General features: G+C 37.5%; 1 protein-coding gene across 7 annotated transcripts in view; it reads left to right on the top strand.

Moving 5' to 3' along the window:
• The window catches only part of QKI (QKI, KH domain containing RNA binding), a 159,209-nt gene that overhangs the window by 80,196 nt on the left and 62,106 nt on the right, over window positions 1-16,907 (top strand). For 4 of the 7 annotated variants that reach the window (XM_082047997.1, XM_082047998.1, XM_082047996.1 and 1 more), the window contains exon 4: window positions 9,417-9,467. The exons of the other annotated variants lie outside the window; for them this stretch is intronic. In XM_082047997.1, coding sequence (XP_081904123.1) covers window positions 9,417-9,467 — 51 coding nt within the window. The remainder of the gene's footprint in view (window positions 1-9,416; window positions 9,468-16,907) is intronic. 7 annotated transcript variants of the gene reach the window in all.

Raw genomic sequence — 16,907 nt, 5'->3', positions numbered from 1 at the left:
CAAGCCTGTCTGAATATCAGAATTATATTCTTCTTGTGTTTAATTATAGGTGTCCGACTGAGCAGTAAATTTATGCCTGTGTATTAAAGGAGTGAATGTGACCCTGAAACATCAGCTTTCCTTTGTTGAAGCAAAGCATTGGCATTGAGAGAACTTAACAGTGTTGTGTATTTTGGTGATAAGGGATTGTGCCAAAATAGCTGTTAATTACCTGCTTTGTTTGATATGGAAAGTAGTGGTTCCGCACTTTTCTTCCCACCAGTGACAGTACTCAATTAAAACTTGTATTAAACAGTGATAATGCTCTCATTTATCTGGTGGAGAAGACGTGAGGTGAAGAAAATTAGCAGAAGTTTTTCAGCTGTTTGGAGGTGGCTTGTTTTTTTCCCCATGAACCTAGTGACAGTAAAGAAAATTGAGTTTTGTATTTTTGTTGTGAGGCTGTTTGGTAGGTTTCGGTGGTTTTAATTTTTTATTTTGAAATATTTAATTTTACTAATATGCTCATAGTAGAAGTTCGGAAAAAAAATCCTTAACTGTAATGTGGAAGTTATATATTTCAAAGATGCTTGCACTATCCTGTCCCATGTCATTCCTCTGTGTGAAGCATCTTTCGTAACGGGTCCTTTTGCACTGTTTTTTGAAACTGTACTGCATTGCTTACCTGTCAGGAGGAGTGTTTCTGGTTTGTTTGTTTGTTTTTTGTTTGTTTTTTTTAATAAAATTTATTGCCTGAACTTTTCTATTCCAAGTAGTTGAAGCATGGCTTCTAACATAGTTGGGTTTTTTTTGGCTTCTGTTAATATAGTTTTTTTAATAAAGAAACATCCGCAGACCTGATTTTGCAAGATTTTATAATTAGCTTTTCCTCTTTTTTAAGTATATGAAAAAACTGAATGCAATATTGTGTTTGGGAACCCTTCAGATTCTTTAAGTAGCAGCTGTTTTTTGCGTATCTAAGCAGAAATAACAAGGGAGGAAGGAGTAAGGCAAGAAAGTTAATGTAGGAGAAAGACGTGGTAATCTGTGTGGATCTTTGTTTCCTTCATGTAGCAATGCTGAAGAATATTCTAAAATTGAAAGTGTACAAATAACTTCAGTGGACAATAAGAAAGGTTATAGAATTGTTACAATAACACTAAAACGCTGTTATTTAGTTCATCCAAAGAAATTAAGGAATGATGTGGTTACTTAGGAAGTCAGGAATGCCTGTTCAGCAAGCTTAAACAGCTCTATTCTGGAGTGAAACCTGAATGTTTGATGCTAGACTAATTTGGCAAAAAATGTGGAACAGTGAGTGAAAGGGAGTAGTTACTGTAACAGATTTAAAGCATGTAAATGAAATTCTTTTGAAGATCTCTGTGGATATGGCAATGCATGGGAATTCAACTAGAACTTCAGAGCTTCAGCTGTTATGTGAGTAGAGGTCACATTTGGAAAGCATGATTGGTTGCCTGCAATAATAAGACACAATTAATAAGGCTTGTACAGAAGGCATATTGCACATACTGAATGGTTAGCAGTAATGACTAGTCTTAGATACAATCTTAGAATTAAATAACAAAAAAATCATTACAGGTGAAACAGTACCTTAAAAGGCTTTGTAAAGGTGTGGAAAAATTGAGAGGTTTTGTTGACAACCTAAATAGTCTCATTGTTAAAGAGCAGAAAGCTAGCTTCTATTTGCTAGTGGAACTTTGAAATCTCATAGGCTGCAAGCAAATTGCAGTGAAAAGTCAAGTTAAAAAAAAAAAAAAGTTTTGTGTGAATTTATCGTGGTTTACAGAAAGAAAACTGTAGAAAACCTGGCTTAGATGAGATCTCATAAATGACATGTTTTTGAAGTAGTCTGCTTTTCTGTCGAAGTAAATGTTTTTTCTGGACATATTAAGTGATAAATTTCATGAAATTATTTATTTGCATATAATTAGCAATAAATTTTCACAACTGATTACATTTTTTTAGATTATTCACAAAGTCAATAAATGTTAATTTGTTACTACTCACCACACAGTTCCATTTTCATACAAAGTAAACAAGATAAGCATTATATAAAAATTTGATAGGGTGTTTTATGAACTGGTATTTTGGAGTAGAGTGATCTCTGTCAATTTCTTTAACTGTTTTTCCAATTTTCTTTCTTCTGCACTGTAACAAAAAATAAGTGGAGTTTTAATTTCATCACACAGTCCAGTTGTGGATAGTTTTTCTAACATCAAAGCTAGTTTGTTGAGGCTTCCTTAAAAACTTTCATGTATTCAGTATAAAGTCCCAACTTCAGGTAAAGCTGAGGATGATGTTCTTCCAGAATGAATAGTTTTAAATTGACATATTGTACTTTTTGTTCTTTGTAAAGCAAAGATAATGAGCCTATTAGATTTTTCTGGTTAAATTAAGTCGAACTGATTACATTTCATTGACTTTAGTCCCTTGAAAATAATTTACTAACTTTTTTTGAGCATTTTCCTTATGCATTTGAGTTAGATTTTTGAGGAACTATTTCATGGATTTTCTTTTAGAGAAACCTCCTATTTCCGTCTTAAAAAAAACCAAAGTGGTAGTCAGTTTTAAATAGGTATTAATCTGCTGTATAGTTACATAATTTCTACATGCAGATCTTTTTGCAGAGAGGAAAATATAGGTGTTGAAATTATTTTTAGTGTTAAACTGTGGAAAAATAAAGGAACTTTTTCTCCTTTAGCGATTGCCATTCCTAGACTCTTTTTATGTTCTTTACAATCCTTCTAGGAGTTGCAGTCACTCTTGGGTGGAATTTCAGTATATTTGATTGTGGCCTAGAGTGAGGTTCCTAAGTGCAAGACTGAATGGAAAATCTCTTCCAGTCTAACTTTATTTTTTCATTTGAAAAATGCCAGCTGGAAGGAACAAATTGGGTAATGTTTTGTACTCACCTGATCAACATTTTTTTTCTGAATTTCATTTTTGGACAAAAAATGTTGGTTTAAGTCAAACAGTTGTTCAAGTAGCAAAAGCTCACTATCTCAGTAACCTTTGGAAAAAAAAATCCTCAAATTTCTTCTACCAAGGAGCTTTACGACTTGAAAAGTCTAGAAGCTGTGAGTTGACTTCCAGCTCTCCAGATAGTCCTCCAAAAAAGTACTGATTGTTAAGCATCTGATGGCAGGGTTTACATACCACGTGAGAAAAATTCAGGCCCCTTAATTCCCCCCATAATCTGAGCTGATAGTACTTGTCATTTGAAAAGTGTATACACCTGCTAAACATGCTTTTTTTCTCTCTTATGAAAACAGTACTGCTGAAAGTGTCATAAAATTTGTTTTTATTTTGGATGTACACAATGAATCATAGTTTGCAACAGACTTAGATCCTGTCTATGTAGAATCAGCAACTAAAAAACTGAGAATGTAAACAATATATTATTTATTGTTGGGACCTATAGAGCATGTTTCACATTCGTACCTTTTAGCTTCATAACAATGTACTTGCATGCATCTGGTATTTGAAGTATACTCTGCTGAGGTAATTCTGAGCACAACTACGTACGATTTTAAAGTAGATAGTGGTGATATTTATGTTCCTTATCCCGTCTCTCACTTTTCTTAGTCAGATGGTTGAGAATGTGATTCTCTAAGGGGTAAAAAAAAAATAAAAAATCAAGATTTACTGTGAAAGAAGGTAAGGATAACTTGCCATTTTGCCCTTGGAATGTTTGTGCCTCAAAGCGAAGAATTTTTTTTAATAAGATTTTGAGTGATTCAGAATTCTCTTCAAGAAAATGTCAAGAATCCATCTAGAAACCAACTTTAATTCCGTATATTAGCAGAGTCAAGTTATGATGACCTTGGATATGCTCTAAACCAATTTATAATGATTACTGTCAGAGCAGTTCTTTTTCTGTTGAAAAGTAATGGCTTATGATATATTGGAGGCCAGATTAGATCATCCTGATGATTCCTTCTGGTCATAGTCTCTGAAATTGAAAAAAAATTACTTGGAGTTAAGCTTGAGTATTAAAAGAGGGATAACAGTAAGATATATTGAATAAAATTACAATATAGTAAAATGAAACAATTTATCAAAGTTTTATATAAATCACAAAAACTTCCATTCTTCATATATATATATTCACATATATATATATTCACATTGTATATACATATAATGTGAATACTACTAAAGCATGTAACAATTTTACACTAAGGTTGAATTTATGGAGTTTTTCCATTTGTGCATTATGGACTTCATACATACATTTTGTGTATGCTAAAATGAAAATAGTTTATCGATAAGAATCAAGCTAAAATTTTGGGGTTCCAGTATGGTTTGCCTACATGTAATCTTAGATAACTCAATGTTAATTGAGTATCTTTTTTAAAATATTCTGTTGCTTTGCTCCTACTGTGAATGGGGCACTTCTATAGTAGCCAATGCCTTGTTAATCCAGAATTCAAGAAGAGTCTTCAGCAACAAGTTTTGATGATTTTGCGTACTGGGCTTTTGTTGTGTGTCTTGTTACTGACATTACCTTAGCTAAGAAAAACTTCTTAAACAGGCTTAGGATGACTTGGAGGTTTCGTTTGTTTGTTTTAAGAAAAAGGAGTATGTTGACTTGTGCAAAAAATTTGAGACTGTCTTCAAGAATTTTTAAAGAGAACAGAGGAAGTGAAGCATGATTGCACTAACGGCACCAGGAAATGAAATTCTGCAGCAGGTTTGAGATGAACAAGATCAGGCCTGAGAGATCAGAAGAAAAGTAAGAATAAGGTGTTAAGTCTCCACAGAATAGTGACAACTATAACAGAAGGCATTTTTTCCCCCAAACGTATTCATAAATGCCGATTTATCGGTGATTTTTACAGATATATTTTCTGTTTTTATAAACAGTTTCTTGTTTTCTGCAGCTACGAAGAGTAATATGTATCAAAGGTAGATATTTTACCACTACTTTGAATTCCAGTCTGTTTACTCTGCCTTCATACCAGCAGTTACAGTTGTTATGGTGTTAAGAGCTATGTAGTTACTTGGAGGTGGGGATGAATATTAGGATGTACAGAAGTTGCAGAATGCATGGATTTCAGTATCACGGGATGGCTTGGCTTACAGGACTGTGTATGGTTGTCTACACACCACAAAAAAAAAAGCCTTTTCATGTGAGACTATATGATTTTGCAGCAAGAACTTTGAGTATATGGTCTAGGCATTGTTTGTAAGTTACAGCAGAAGATAAATTTCTTTCAGATTACTGTGCATTATTGTGGAGAATAGCAATGAAACTGGTAGTTGGGGTACTTTCATTCTCAACTCTTTTGAAAGGTCTTTTAGTAACTACTTCTGTTCCATAACATTTAAATGGGATTTAATGCTTTGTATAAAATAGCTGCTTATGTAGGATGGTGTATGAAGATAAATAGTTGTATGGGTAGGATATATTGCACAGTAAAAAGAGTATTAAAAACATTACTAAAAAAGTAAGGTATTTTAGTGTCATTGGTATTTTTGACACAATATAAACGCACTTTTCCTTAAGTGGGTGGTGTAATGGGTATTGAGATAACCACAGATGTCCTTAAATCAGAATTTAATTCAAAGAGTCTTTAGTGTCTTTCTTATGAGGAGAGACTGAGAGAGCTGGGTCTGTTCAGCCTGGAGAAGAGAAGGCTGAGAGGGGATCTCATCAATATTTATAAATATTTCAAGGGTGGATGTCAAGAGGATGGGACCAGACTCCTTTCAGTGGTGCCCAACGATATGATGAGGGACAGCGGGCACAGACTGATGCACAGGAGGTTCCATCTGAATATGAGGAAAAACCTCTTTACTTTGAGGGTGCCAAAGCACTGGAACAGGCTGCTCAGAGAGGCTGTGGAGTCTCCTTCTCTGGAGACATTCAAAACCCACCTGGACACATTCTGTGTGATCTGCTCTGGGTGAACCTGCTTTAGATGATCTCCAGAGGTCCCTTCCAAACACAGCCATTCTGTGATTTACTTACGTTTTTGTCAAATTATGCAGAATTGAAGAGACTCACACACTCTTAAGCAGCGTAAGGCCTCAGCTCTGTAAGTTAATCATAGTAGTAGTCCTCAAAGGACAAGAACTTCTTGCTATCACAAATTATTTAAGGTTTTCTGTGAGTGGTGTGGCACTGTTTGGATTGATCTAATGTTCAGTTCCTATTAAAGGCCAGAGGACATCCGTTCCTGCTGTTTCATGTGTATCTTCAGGAGTCAATTGAGTTTGGGAGTTTCTTACATCGGTCCCTGCACAATTTTTTAAGTAGCAGGGGCAGCTCAGGGCAAGTAGCAGAGTCAGGACCACTATTTTCAGTGATAGCTGGTTGTTAAACAAACTCAACTTGCAGAGTTGAACTCCACCGTCACATTCCATCGTATGAAATACATAAGTGTCTGCATTAAAATGGTTTTTACTTTAACTCTTAGTTCGCTATTTTGCCGTTAATTTCATTCAGTAAAGGGAGAAGTTTTTGATGAAAAGTATTCTCATTCCATGGCACCATCCCATCTTGCTTAAAATTAATGAGCTATAATGGTTGCCCCAAAAGTAATGAGTGTTAGTTAAAACAAACTATCCTTTTGCTCATAAGCTATCCTCTTTGCTCATTTGCATCTGATATGAATTTGACTTATTTTTTTTTAAGATTAGTTTCATGCTGTCAGATGAAAGGCACCTTTTTTCTAGGAAAACCATTGCAGCAGCTTTTATGTTCTGATAACTGCATCACTATAGCATACATACAGACTGTCTCACAGGCATGTTAGCAGTGGAAGAGAAAGTCATGTTTATCTCCCTTTTATAGCTAGCCAGCTCATGATTTTTCACGCTTCCCCATTTGCAAAGAACTTCTAAAAATTGTTTTCTGCTTATTTTACTATTCTAAAACATAAAGAGACCCTGAAAAGTGAAAAGGACTTGAGCTCCCCGCCCCCCCCCCCCCCATTGCTGTATATTTTAAAATACACTCTCAATCAGACTTCTAACTGTGGTGGTGGTTTGGTGGTGTGTTTTGTTTGGTTTTTTATATATATATATAAAACACGTTAATTCATAAAACTGTGTGTAAATCACCAGTAGCGATAGTGTAGGAATACTTAGCTCCAGAAAGGGATTTTGTAGTGTTTGTCACTGCAGTGAAGGAGAACTTGAAGGGAGCCAGGAGGCCTGCGTGGTTGAATAGGGATCTGTTGGGTATGCTCAAGCAGAAGAGGAGAGTTTACAGGTCATGGAAGCAGGGGCTGGCCACTTGGGAGGAATATAAGGCTGCTGTTAGAGGATGTAGGAAGGCAGCTAGGATAGCCAAGGCCTCCTTAGAATTACAGCTGGCGAGAGGGGTCAAGGACAGCAAAAAGAACTTTTTCAAATACATAGCAGATAAAACTAATACCAGAGGCAATGTAGGCCCACTGATGAATGGGGTGGGTGCCCTGGTGGCAGAAGATACAGAGAAGGCAGAATTACTGAATGCCTTCTTTGTCTCTGTCTACTCTGCCGGAGGCTGTCCTGGGAGCCCTGTACCCCTGAGACCTCGGATGAAGCCAGGTCAATGGAGGAGTTTGCTTTAGTTGATGAGGACTGGGTTAGGGAGCAATTAAATAGTCTGGACATTCATAAATCCATGGGTCCAGATGGGATGCATCCGCGGGTGCTGAGGGAGCTGGCTGAAGTCATTGCTGGACCGCTCTCCATCATCTTTGCCAAGTCTTGGGAAACGGGAGAGGTGCCTGAGGATTGGAGGAAAGCAAATGTCACTCCAGTCTTCAAAAAGGGCAAGAAGGAGGACCCGGGTAATTATAGACTGGTCAGCCTCACCTCTGTCCCTGGGAAAGTAATGGAACAGCTTGTCCTTGGTGCCATCTCAAGGCATATAAAGGATAAGAGGTTTATTAGGGGCAGTCAGCATGGCTTTACCAAGGGTAGGTCATGCTTGACCAACCTCATAGCCTTTTATGAGAATGTAACAAGGTGGATGGATGATGGCAGAGCGGTGGATGTGGTCTACCTTGACTTCAGTAAAGCCTTTGACACAGTCTCCCACAGCATCCTCACAGCTAAGTTGAGGAGGTGTGGTCTAGACAATAGAGTAGTGAGGTGGGTTGCAAACTGGCTTAGGGAGAGAAGCCAGAGAGTGATAGTCAATGGTGTGGAGTCTAGTTGGAGGCCAGTATCTAGTGGAGTGCCTCAGGGGTCAGTGCTGGGGCCAATATTATTCAATATATTCATTAACGATTTGGACGAGGGAATTGAGTGTACTATCAGCAAGTTTGCTGATGACACCAAGCTGGGAGGAGTGGCTGACACGCCGGAGGGCTGTGCTGCCATCCAGCGGGACCTGGACAGGCTGGAGAGTTGGGCGGGGAATAACCTAATGAAATTTAACAAGGGCAAGTGTAGAGTCCTGCACCTGGGCAGGAACAACCCCAGGTTCCAGTATAGGTTGGGAGATTACATATTAGAGAGCAGTGTAGGGGAAAGGGACCTGGGGGTCCTGGTGGACAACAGGATGACCATGAGCCAGCACTGTGCCCTTGTGGCCAGGAAGGCCAATGGCATCCTGGGGTGTATTAGAAGGGGGGTGGTTAGTAGATCGAGAGAGGTCCTCCTTCCCCTCTACTCCGCCCTGGTGAGACCACATCTGGAATATTGTGTCCAGTTCTGGGCCCCTCAGTTCAAGAAGGACAGGGAACTGCTGGAGAGGGTCCAGCGTAGGGCAACCAAGATGATTAAGGGAGTGGAGCACCTCCCTTATGAAGAAAGGCTGAGGGAGCTGGGTCTCTTTAGTTTGGAGAAGAGGAGACTAAGGGGGGACCTTATTAATGTTTATAAATATATAAAGGGTGAGTGCCATGGGGATGGAGCCAGGCTCTTCTTGGTGGCAAACAATGATAGGACAAGGGGTAATGGGATCAAGCTGGAACACAAGAGGTTCCACTTAAATTTGAGAAGAAACTTCTTCTCAGTGAGGGTGCCAGAGCACTGGAACAGGCTGCCCAGGGAAGTTGTGGAGTCTCCTTCTCTGGAGACATTCAAAACCCGCCTGGACATGTTCCTGTGCGACCTCACCTAGGTGTTCCTGCTCCAGCAGGGGGATTGGACTAGATGATCTTTTGAGGTCCCTTCCAATCCCAAACATACTGTGATACTGTGATACTGTGAGGTTTGCGGGCTGAAGGGAAAGAAAACTGAAGTTTGTTCTTTCTTCTGTGACTTAGCTTCTGTTGATTCTTGCATTGTTTTCCCTTAACTGGATTGTCTTATATTATGGGTTCTTGGGATTTCAATCTCAAGGGTAGAAAAGAAGGAATATATTGTACCCATGATGGGGTAAAATAAAAGCCCTAATTTCAACTCTTAATGCCTCTCTTAAACATCTGAAAGAAGCAAAATAGGGCACAAGCCCAATTTTTTTTCCTTTTCAGGTCTCCTTTAAGACCAGAAACAACCATGATCCAACAGTTTTGGAGGTAGAGGCAAGTAAATGTTTTACTTCTTGTAAACATTCCAATCAGCTTTTGCAAATCGCCTATAATTTGAGAGCCTGGTTGACAAAGAATCTCAACCTTCCCCAAATGGTGAATTTGCTTTGTGTGCTTGATGTGAGGAAAAAAATATTTAAGCTTTTATTGATTATTGACGGCTTCACATCAGTTACATGCTGTTGCAATCCCTTATTGGTGTAAAAAGTATACAAGTTTGATATAAGTAAGGTTTTTGTGGTAATAGTTGTTGAAGTTTTTTCTTTCGAACCCATATTCAAAATTTAAATTCTGTTGGGTCATTCATCATAATGATTAAAAACAAAAAAGTTGCTCATATTTGCTACCTCCAACTGCTGGTATTCAAATCAGCTCTTCAGTGTTCTCACTAAGGGCAGTTCAAGAATCTCTTACGTACTGGGTCTAAACCTATAATTATTTCTACGCTGGGGACTTTTCTGAGAGCTCATGTTGAGTTTCTCCTGAAGGTATCACTTGTATTCTTAAATTGGTATTTTTGTTGTTTTCTGAAGGCTGTATTGGATGTACAGCAAGGAACTATCCATCTGTATTGCTGAAGTTTTAAAAATTAGCCTCAGAATGCTCCTGCTCATCAGGACATTTGACTCCTTCAGGTATCTCAGGTTGCTCTTAGGAGAACTGAAAACAGGACCTGCTGTTTAGTACAAGTCGCATAGCCCTGGGTGGGCATGCTTTTTGCCTTCCTTGTGACAGTTACTGGTGATTTAAATGGCTGTGGCAACCTGTTTCAGTGCTAAGCCAGCTGAAAACTAAAGCTGGATACTTCCTGTTGCTTTTGGGAACTGTGAACTGGATCGCAAGCTGTGTAGTACTTCAGGTTAACTGTTATAGGTTAAACTGTTATGGGACTACAGGCTTTAGGCATAGTGTGGTTCTGAAATTAGTTGTGCTGGATGACCATGGCTTCTTGGTAGGCTGTGGAGATGATGCTTTTTACGTCTTCAGATGGTAAATACAGGGTCCACAACTTGTTTTTTAGACACAAAATATGGAACATACAGGTTTGAAATACCTGTTCTCTCCATCACTAATGGCTGGATTTTCTCAGTGGTTTTGGCATCTTTTTCCTGTTTGAAAGTAGTGAAATTCATTTGAGACACATCTGGATGAATTCTTAAGTCATAATACAGTGCAAAGATTAAAGTGTAATAGTGAATACTTGGAGATATTTTCATTTTGTTGGCAATCTACAATTATGAGAATATTAATGACAAGTAGTGTGCTGCTGCTGTTAATTCTTACATAACTTTGAGTGCTTTGTAAAGAACCCTCTTCAAACCTAATCAGTCAGGAAGCTAGTTTTGTGGGTTTTTTGGATGTTATTCTTCCTTATCGTCAATAAAAAGAGACAATTTGCGTCATTTTATAACAATACAGCTTACATGTATTTAGGACAGTTGCTAAACTTCTCTTTTGGGAAATTGTGCTATTCCATGTTACAGGGTTACAATGGGGACAGGAAAAGCTAAATTTTGGTCAGCTAATGTGAGAGTACAGTTCAGTGGGCTAAAAATTTTTGCTAGTTGATAAGCTGTATTGACCTAATTGAATATCTATACCAGTTTGAGAAGGGAGAGGAAAAAGCAAGTGGCTAGGTCAGGAAGTGGGTGGTAAGCACCTGTCAGTTGACAGAAAATCTTTGTCATCTGTTGGAAATGCATTTTGAACAAAGGTATTAAGCTTGTGCTTTCCTGAAGAGTAGGAAACATTTAGAATGAAGGAAACCACCTTCTAGCTATCTCTCTAGCATGTGAACAGACTGTGTAATTATTTTTGTCCTCAATTCATGCATAATACTGTCTTATTTTCTAAGATGGGTGAAACCATTGTGGAATGTAAGAAAGGCTTGGACATAATGACCTTTTCTCTCTAGCCTTACCATCTTACTTTAACTTTTGTTGTTCAGAAGTGTATTAATTTAAACTGTAAAGCTTTGGTTTCATTTTTGTGTGGGCAGATAAGCATGCAGTCTAAAACCATATATAATGGACATTTTAGCAAAACAAGTTTGGAACTTGTCTTTTGAAGAGTAGAAGCAGTTACTTTTTTTTTAATAACTTTTTGTATCTTTTTGATAATGTACTGGAATCTATTAAAAATTACACACTTCATATGTCTTCAGACTTGGTTAAACCATCAAGGATTTACTTGGCTTCTGTGGCTTCATACTGTAATAACATTCAGTTTAGTTATTTTAATCTGTCTAATATTTATTAACGATATTTCTGTCTTCATTGATATCCTTGAGCTGAAGAAGTAACTAGATCTACCCATGCTTCTCTTTGGGCATTGTTTTGAAAAAGCAGAACTTGAAATTTTGAGTATTTAATTAAGTCTTATTTTTTCACATGACAGTGACTTACAATGGACCTGTGATAATTTGGTTAATTGTAGTTTATTCATTTTGTATACTCAATACTGTAAATGAAAATGTCAGCAGATTCACTATTTAATGAGATTTTTTTAAGAATTACATTCCTTTGGTGGATGTTTTTGTACATTTTACAGAAATCTGCAGGATTCAAAAAGTTAATGTGAAACTGGCTGTCTTTTTGGAAGGCTGATGTTGTCTCCTGAACAGCAGTTGTGGGACTGCTAATTGTGGTCTAGAAGGATGAACATCTAGACATTATGTTCTAAGACTGGTATGTGTGTAGGCAACATAAATATTGTGATATTTGACTTCAAATTAGGTTTAAGTGTGGCTTTAACTTTCTTTTGTGTTTATGTAATGATCAAGGGTTTTATTAGACTTTATTTTCACATTTAAAAAGTCATAAATATTTTTTCATAATTACTCCTTTACAGAAGGGGTATTTCAATAATTTCACTTTAAATTACTTTTTCTGATTAAATATTTTCACAAGGTTTTGATTTTATGTGTGTTGCAGACATACTGTATAAAGAACTGATGGAGTGTATAGTGTATTAAATGAACTGAAAGAAAAGTGGTTTTCAGCTCGTTAAGTGTAGAAAGTGAACGAAGAATTCCAAACCCTGACCTGAGGGATAGATTCAGGAAGGACCAGAGAGCTCTCTGTGAAAGCTGCCAGAGAGGACTCATGGGTGCAATGTTCTAAATCGTATGTGTCATTAAAGTAGTACTGCTGAAGGGAACCACCCATTGGCTTACTGTTTTGTTTTTTTTTTTAATCACTGAATTTATGTCACCTGAGAGTTAAAGGGGGAATACTGATAGTCAAGATCCATACTCTCCATACTATAGAGAGGTATTAGGCTTCCCTAATATATTATCAGCTGTGTTCCTAAGAACCATTGAATATCAGTGCCCAGCTGGCACTTAGCTGTGCAGTCTTTAACTGGTATGACTATTACTGCATTTTAATGTAGCCTGAGAACAGGTGCCACATGCTGGATATCCCTGTTCTACAGTCAATATAATCAATAGAGTTGTTGCATGAAATTGACCATGAAGAAGGTTTGGAGCGGTGGTCGCACTTCAGAGTTATGTAGGTGGTAACTTGGGTGTGTCAAATCCCTTATAATTGTAGCAAGTATTTGAAGGCAACTGCTGCAATAAAACAATATAATTACAGCCTATGTGCAAGGTTTCAGTCATAAGTACATGGAAAGATAATGAAACATGAGATAATTTGAGGCAGTACTGAATTCTTTAAAGAACTCAACTTTAGTTCATTAGCTAATATTTTTTCTAAGTTGTCTACTCAGTGACAAATTTGGGGAGTTTTATGTATTCTCTATAACAAAATTTTGTTTTATTTTTGAAGTAAAAGTTAGTTTTGTTTAATTTGCATTAGTATCTTGCCTGATACTTTGTTTGTCATGCACTGTTGTATGGGTTGTTTACAAATAAATTTGTTTTGTAGTTGCTGCAACTGGGTAAATAGGGAAAGAATAGAACTATTTCAGGAGGAGGTAATGATTAAAACCCAAAGATATATAAATGTATGCTTATGTAATTACCATAACATTAAATTATTATAGTTTTAGAGTTAACTAGATGTTTTTATAGCTTAGCAAAAAAAAGAAAAAAAAAAAAGAGATAAAATATAAGGCTAGACTGTTATTATTAAATGTATTCAAATCTAACAGTCTTAGCAGTAATGCTATATAAAATGCTATTGAAGTGCTGTTTTCTTTCTTCTACTCAGTACTGTACTACTGATTGTGGGTCACCATTGAAGAAAAAATTGAATAAATCATGAACAACCAACTACACTAATATTTATGCGCTGCTTAGAAGTATTACCATAGCATGAATCCAAAGCAGACAACACAAAGCTCACATAGTCTATTCCTCAAAACAAAGCAAAATGGGGGGGGGGGGAATCAAAAAGCAAAAGCTCAGAAAACCTGCATTGAATGGAGGCTCAACCTGAACAAAATTATTGCATTTAACTGGTGAGCTTTCCTAGCTATGGAGCACGAGTTAGTATATGGATTAGAGTGACCCTGACATTTAGCTTTTCAGTTGTTTCCAATGGGTAAAAAAACCTCTTACCCTGTCTGGACGACAAAGTAGATTTGGTAACATGCTGTGAACTTATGCCACCTGTAGCATAATGTCTGCTTAACAACAATATTCTGTGGAAAATGAATTTGTTATATTAGTCAATGTCTTTGACTGTGTATCATTTCCAAAAGATCCCCAGACTGTAGAGGGGAACACTATTCAGAGCAGAGCAAGATGCCAGCTAAGCAGTGGAATAAGAACCGCAGTCAGTCAGTCATCATCTTAGCAGTACCTGCTCACCAGGATATCTACCTTCTGTAATAGATGGAGTTTCACGAGGACTGTTGACTGCAGAATTAATTTGAGTGTCATTTCTGGTCTCACTCCTCTGTAATGCAAAATGCAGAGCATCCTTCTCACGCTTCTGTAAATCTGAAAATTCCAGCACTTAGTACTGTGGGAGAAATAACTATAAAGAAATCAGCGTGAGTGAATAACTGAGTGACATATTAATTATATAATTTTTTAGTGGGAAGCACTCCTAAGTGATTACAAAAGGCGTTTTTTAAAAAAGTCCCTCAACCTTATGTAATAGGGCTGTATTAGTGCTGCTGTATGATGAACAGAGAAACAGGGCCACTGAAACCCAGCTGATGTCTCAAGTGAAATTGCACATTTTAAGAAGTATTGAGATTGCAAATTCAAGTTAGAAGATACCAGAATTAAGGTTGCTAGTTATGACTTTTTTGTATAAATGAACTTTTCTATGGAGTTAATCACTATGCCGTGACTAAATTTTTTTTCTTTACCACACCCGTATTTAAGTAAATGAGACATAGATTGTTCATTTCTCAGGCAAGCAACTGAGATGTAACATTTGAAGTGAAAAACGTTGGTTGCTTTGCATGTCTGAGGTGAGGTGAGTAGAAACTGAGTTTTCAAGAATATTTTTACACAGCAATTTCTATGTATTATAGTAAAATTACATTTGAGCAGCACTGATAAGTGCCCACCATGTCTACAGAGTTCCAGGTCAGGCAGTCAGAGCCTGGGGCTCCCTCATCCCCACCCCCTGTTGCAAGTGTTTTGGCCCAGTTGTCTGAAGGTGTGACTGACAGCTGGCAGCTTCTTACAAAGGGATCTGCCTGTGCCCTTCTTTGTGCTCTGTCTGCTGCTTGTGGGATGTGTCACTGAGCCAGTTCAGCTGGCTAAACAGACAAAACCCAATCTGACAGCAGTTGCTTGCTGCTGTGTTAAACCAGCTCTGCAAGGGCCCAGGCAGCCAGCGCTGGTGCAAAGAAGAGGGAAGGGCTCTGCACACACCCACAAGGAAGGAGAAAGGAATGGAGCTGCCTTGTGCTGGTGGGAGGCAGCATTTACCATTTCAGCTCTGTTGTTTGAAGTCTATGCAAGAAACTCCTCTATACAAAGAAACTCAGAATACTTCTAACTTGTGATTTGGGAGTGTTTCTGAGCTGACTATGCAAGATCAGTGTTCTAATTACCACCACAAACATTGTGTCTAAAGCTGGCAATGTTAATTTAAGCAACCACTTTTAAGAAAGTTTGGTTTGTTTAGCACTGTTTTCTTGTTGGCATAGGAGGAGGTGATTTGAATCTAGTTATTGAGGATAGCATTTAGCTGCCTAGGTACTTCAGTCTTCTTGCCATCCGTGTGGATTTACAGGAGGGAGAAGTGATTCAGAAACCTCTTCATTATGCATCTTTGAGAAAATGTTCAGGGCAGATTCATCCCAAAGACTGAAACAGAGAGGGGAAATGAGAAAAATACTAGGTGTAATCACATCAATGCTGATACCTCGTTTCTCATTAAGGTCAGCATTCTGCAAAGCACTTCAGCTTATGCGTGAGTTCTGTTGTAACACTGATTACTCCCCCCACCTTTCTTTTTTGAAGTCTCACTGTGCATGTTCTTGTCAAGACTCACAGTTATCATTAATTTACACATTTATCCAGAGCAGAAAGAGCCACTCCCAAGCAGTGGAAGTTACAGATTCTGAACTAAAGCTCTGGGATTGCAACCATGTCACCCTAGCCCTGGCAGTAAAAACAACTTTACTTCTCTGTGCACGGCCTCTTCCCTGCATTTTGCTGCATTAGTGGTACCCCAGCTGGCAAGTGTCTACTGGCAGAGTGTCACTGGTTAAAGTATTAAAGTTAGTCCCCTTCCTGTACCCTTTCTCATCCCCAACTTGCCCCCCAAACCAGTCTAAAACAAACAAACAGATGAATGTTTGTTTCATTTGTTTTGTTTTTTTTAAACCTCACTGGGCAAGAGCAGTTTCTTTAAGGCTCAGGAAGTTATTTGAAGCTTAACTACTACCTAGATATGTTTGGTTGAGTCACGAGTCTCCTAGTTTTGTTGCTTTGACAAATTGTAAAAGCCTAAAGATCACAATGTCCTAAAATAAAGCTAACAACATATTACTATAAAAATAATTTTCTTTTTAAAGGCATTGCATTTTAAAGAAACAGGGGCAACTGTTCAGTATTCTTAAACAGATTACTTACTTTTTTGTGCATGTGAATAGTAAAAACTATGAACCTGTTCTTTTTTATTTTAGCTGGTTTTTGAGGATAAGGAGTAGGGAAAAGGTTTCCCTTTCATTTTCTTAAATTTAGCTGGCAGTTTTTTACAGAGTTTTATAACCGTATCTGAAACTTGTCTGTTACATTGCAGGTTAAGAGGTGGTACTTTTCAATTTTCTTGGTACACTGAGGTTATGATAACATGTTCAATCTGAGTTTCTGTTAAAAATGTTCTGTAGTTACATCTTCATGTACTTTTGTGCAAAGATTTGGAGTGAAATTTCACTTTTCTTAGTGAGTTTTAAGCAGCTTCTGAAAAAATCTTAAGGAGGTTAGTAATCACGTTGTAAATGTTAACAGCATGAGAAAATGGGGAGGAGTAGTTCTCTCTTTTAAAAGATGACAAT

This window comes from Streptopelia decaocto, assembly GCF_964273445.1.
Source record: "Streptopelia decaocto genome assembly, chromosome: 3".
In the NCBI taxonomy this organism is placed as follows: domain Eukaryota; kingdom Metazoa; phylum Chordata; class Aves; order Columbiformes; family Columbidae; genus Streptopelia; species Streptopelia decaocto.
This window is presented reverse-complemented; position numbering and strand designations above follow the sequence as displayed.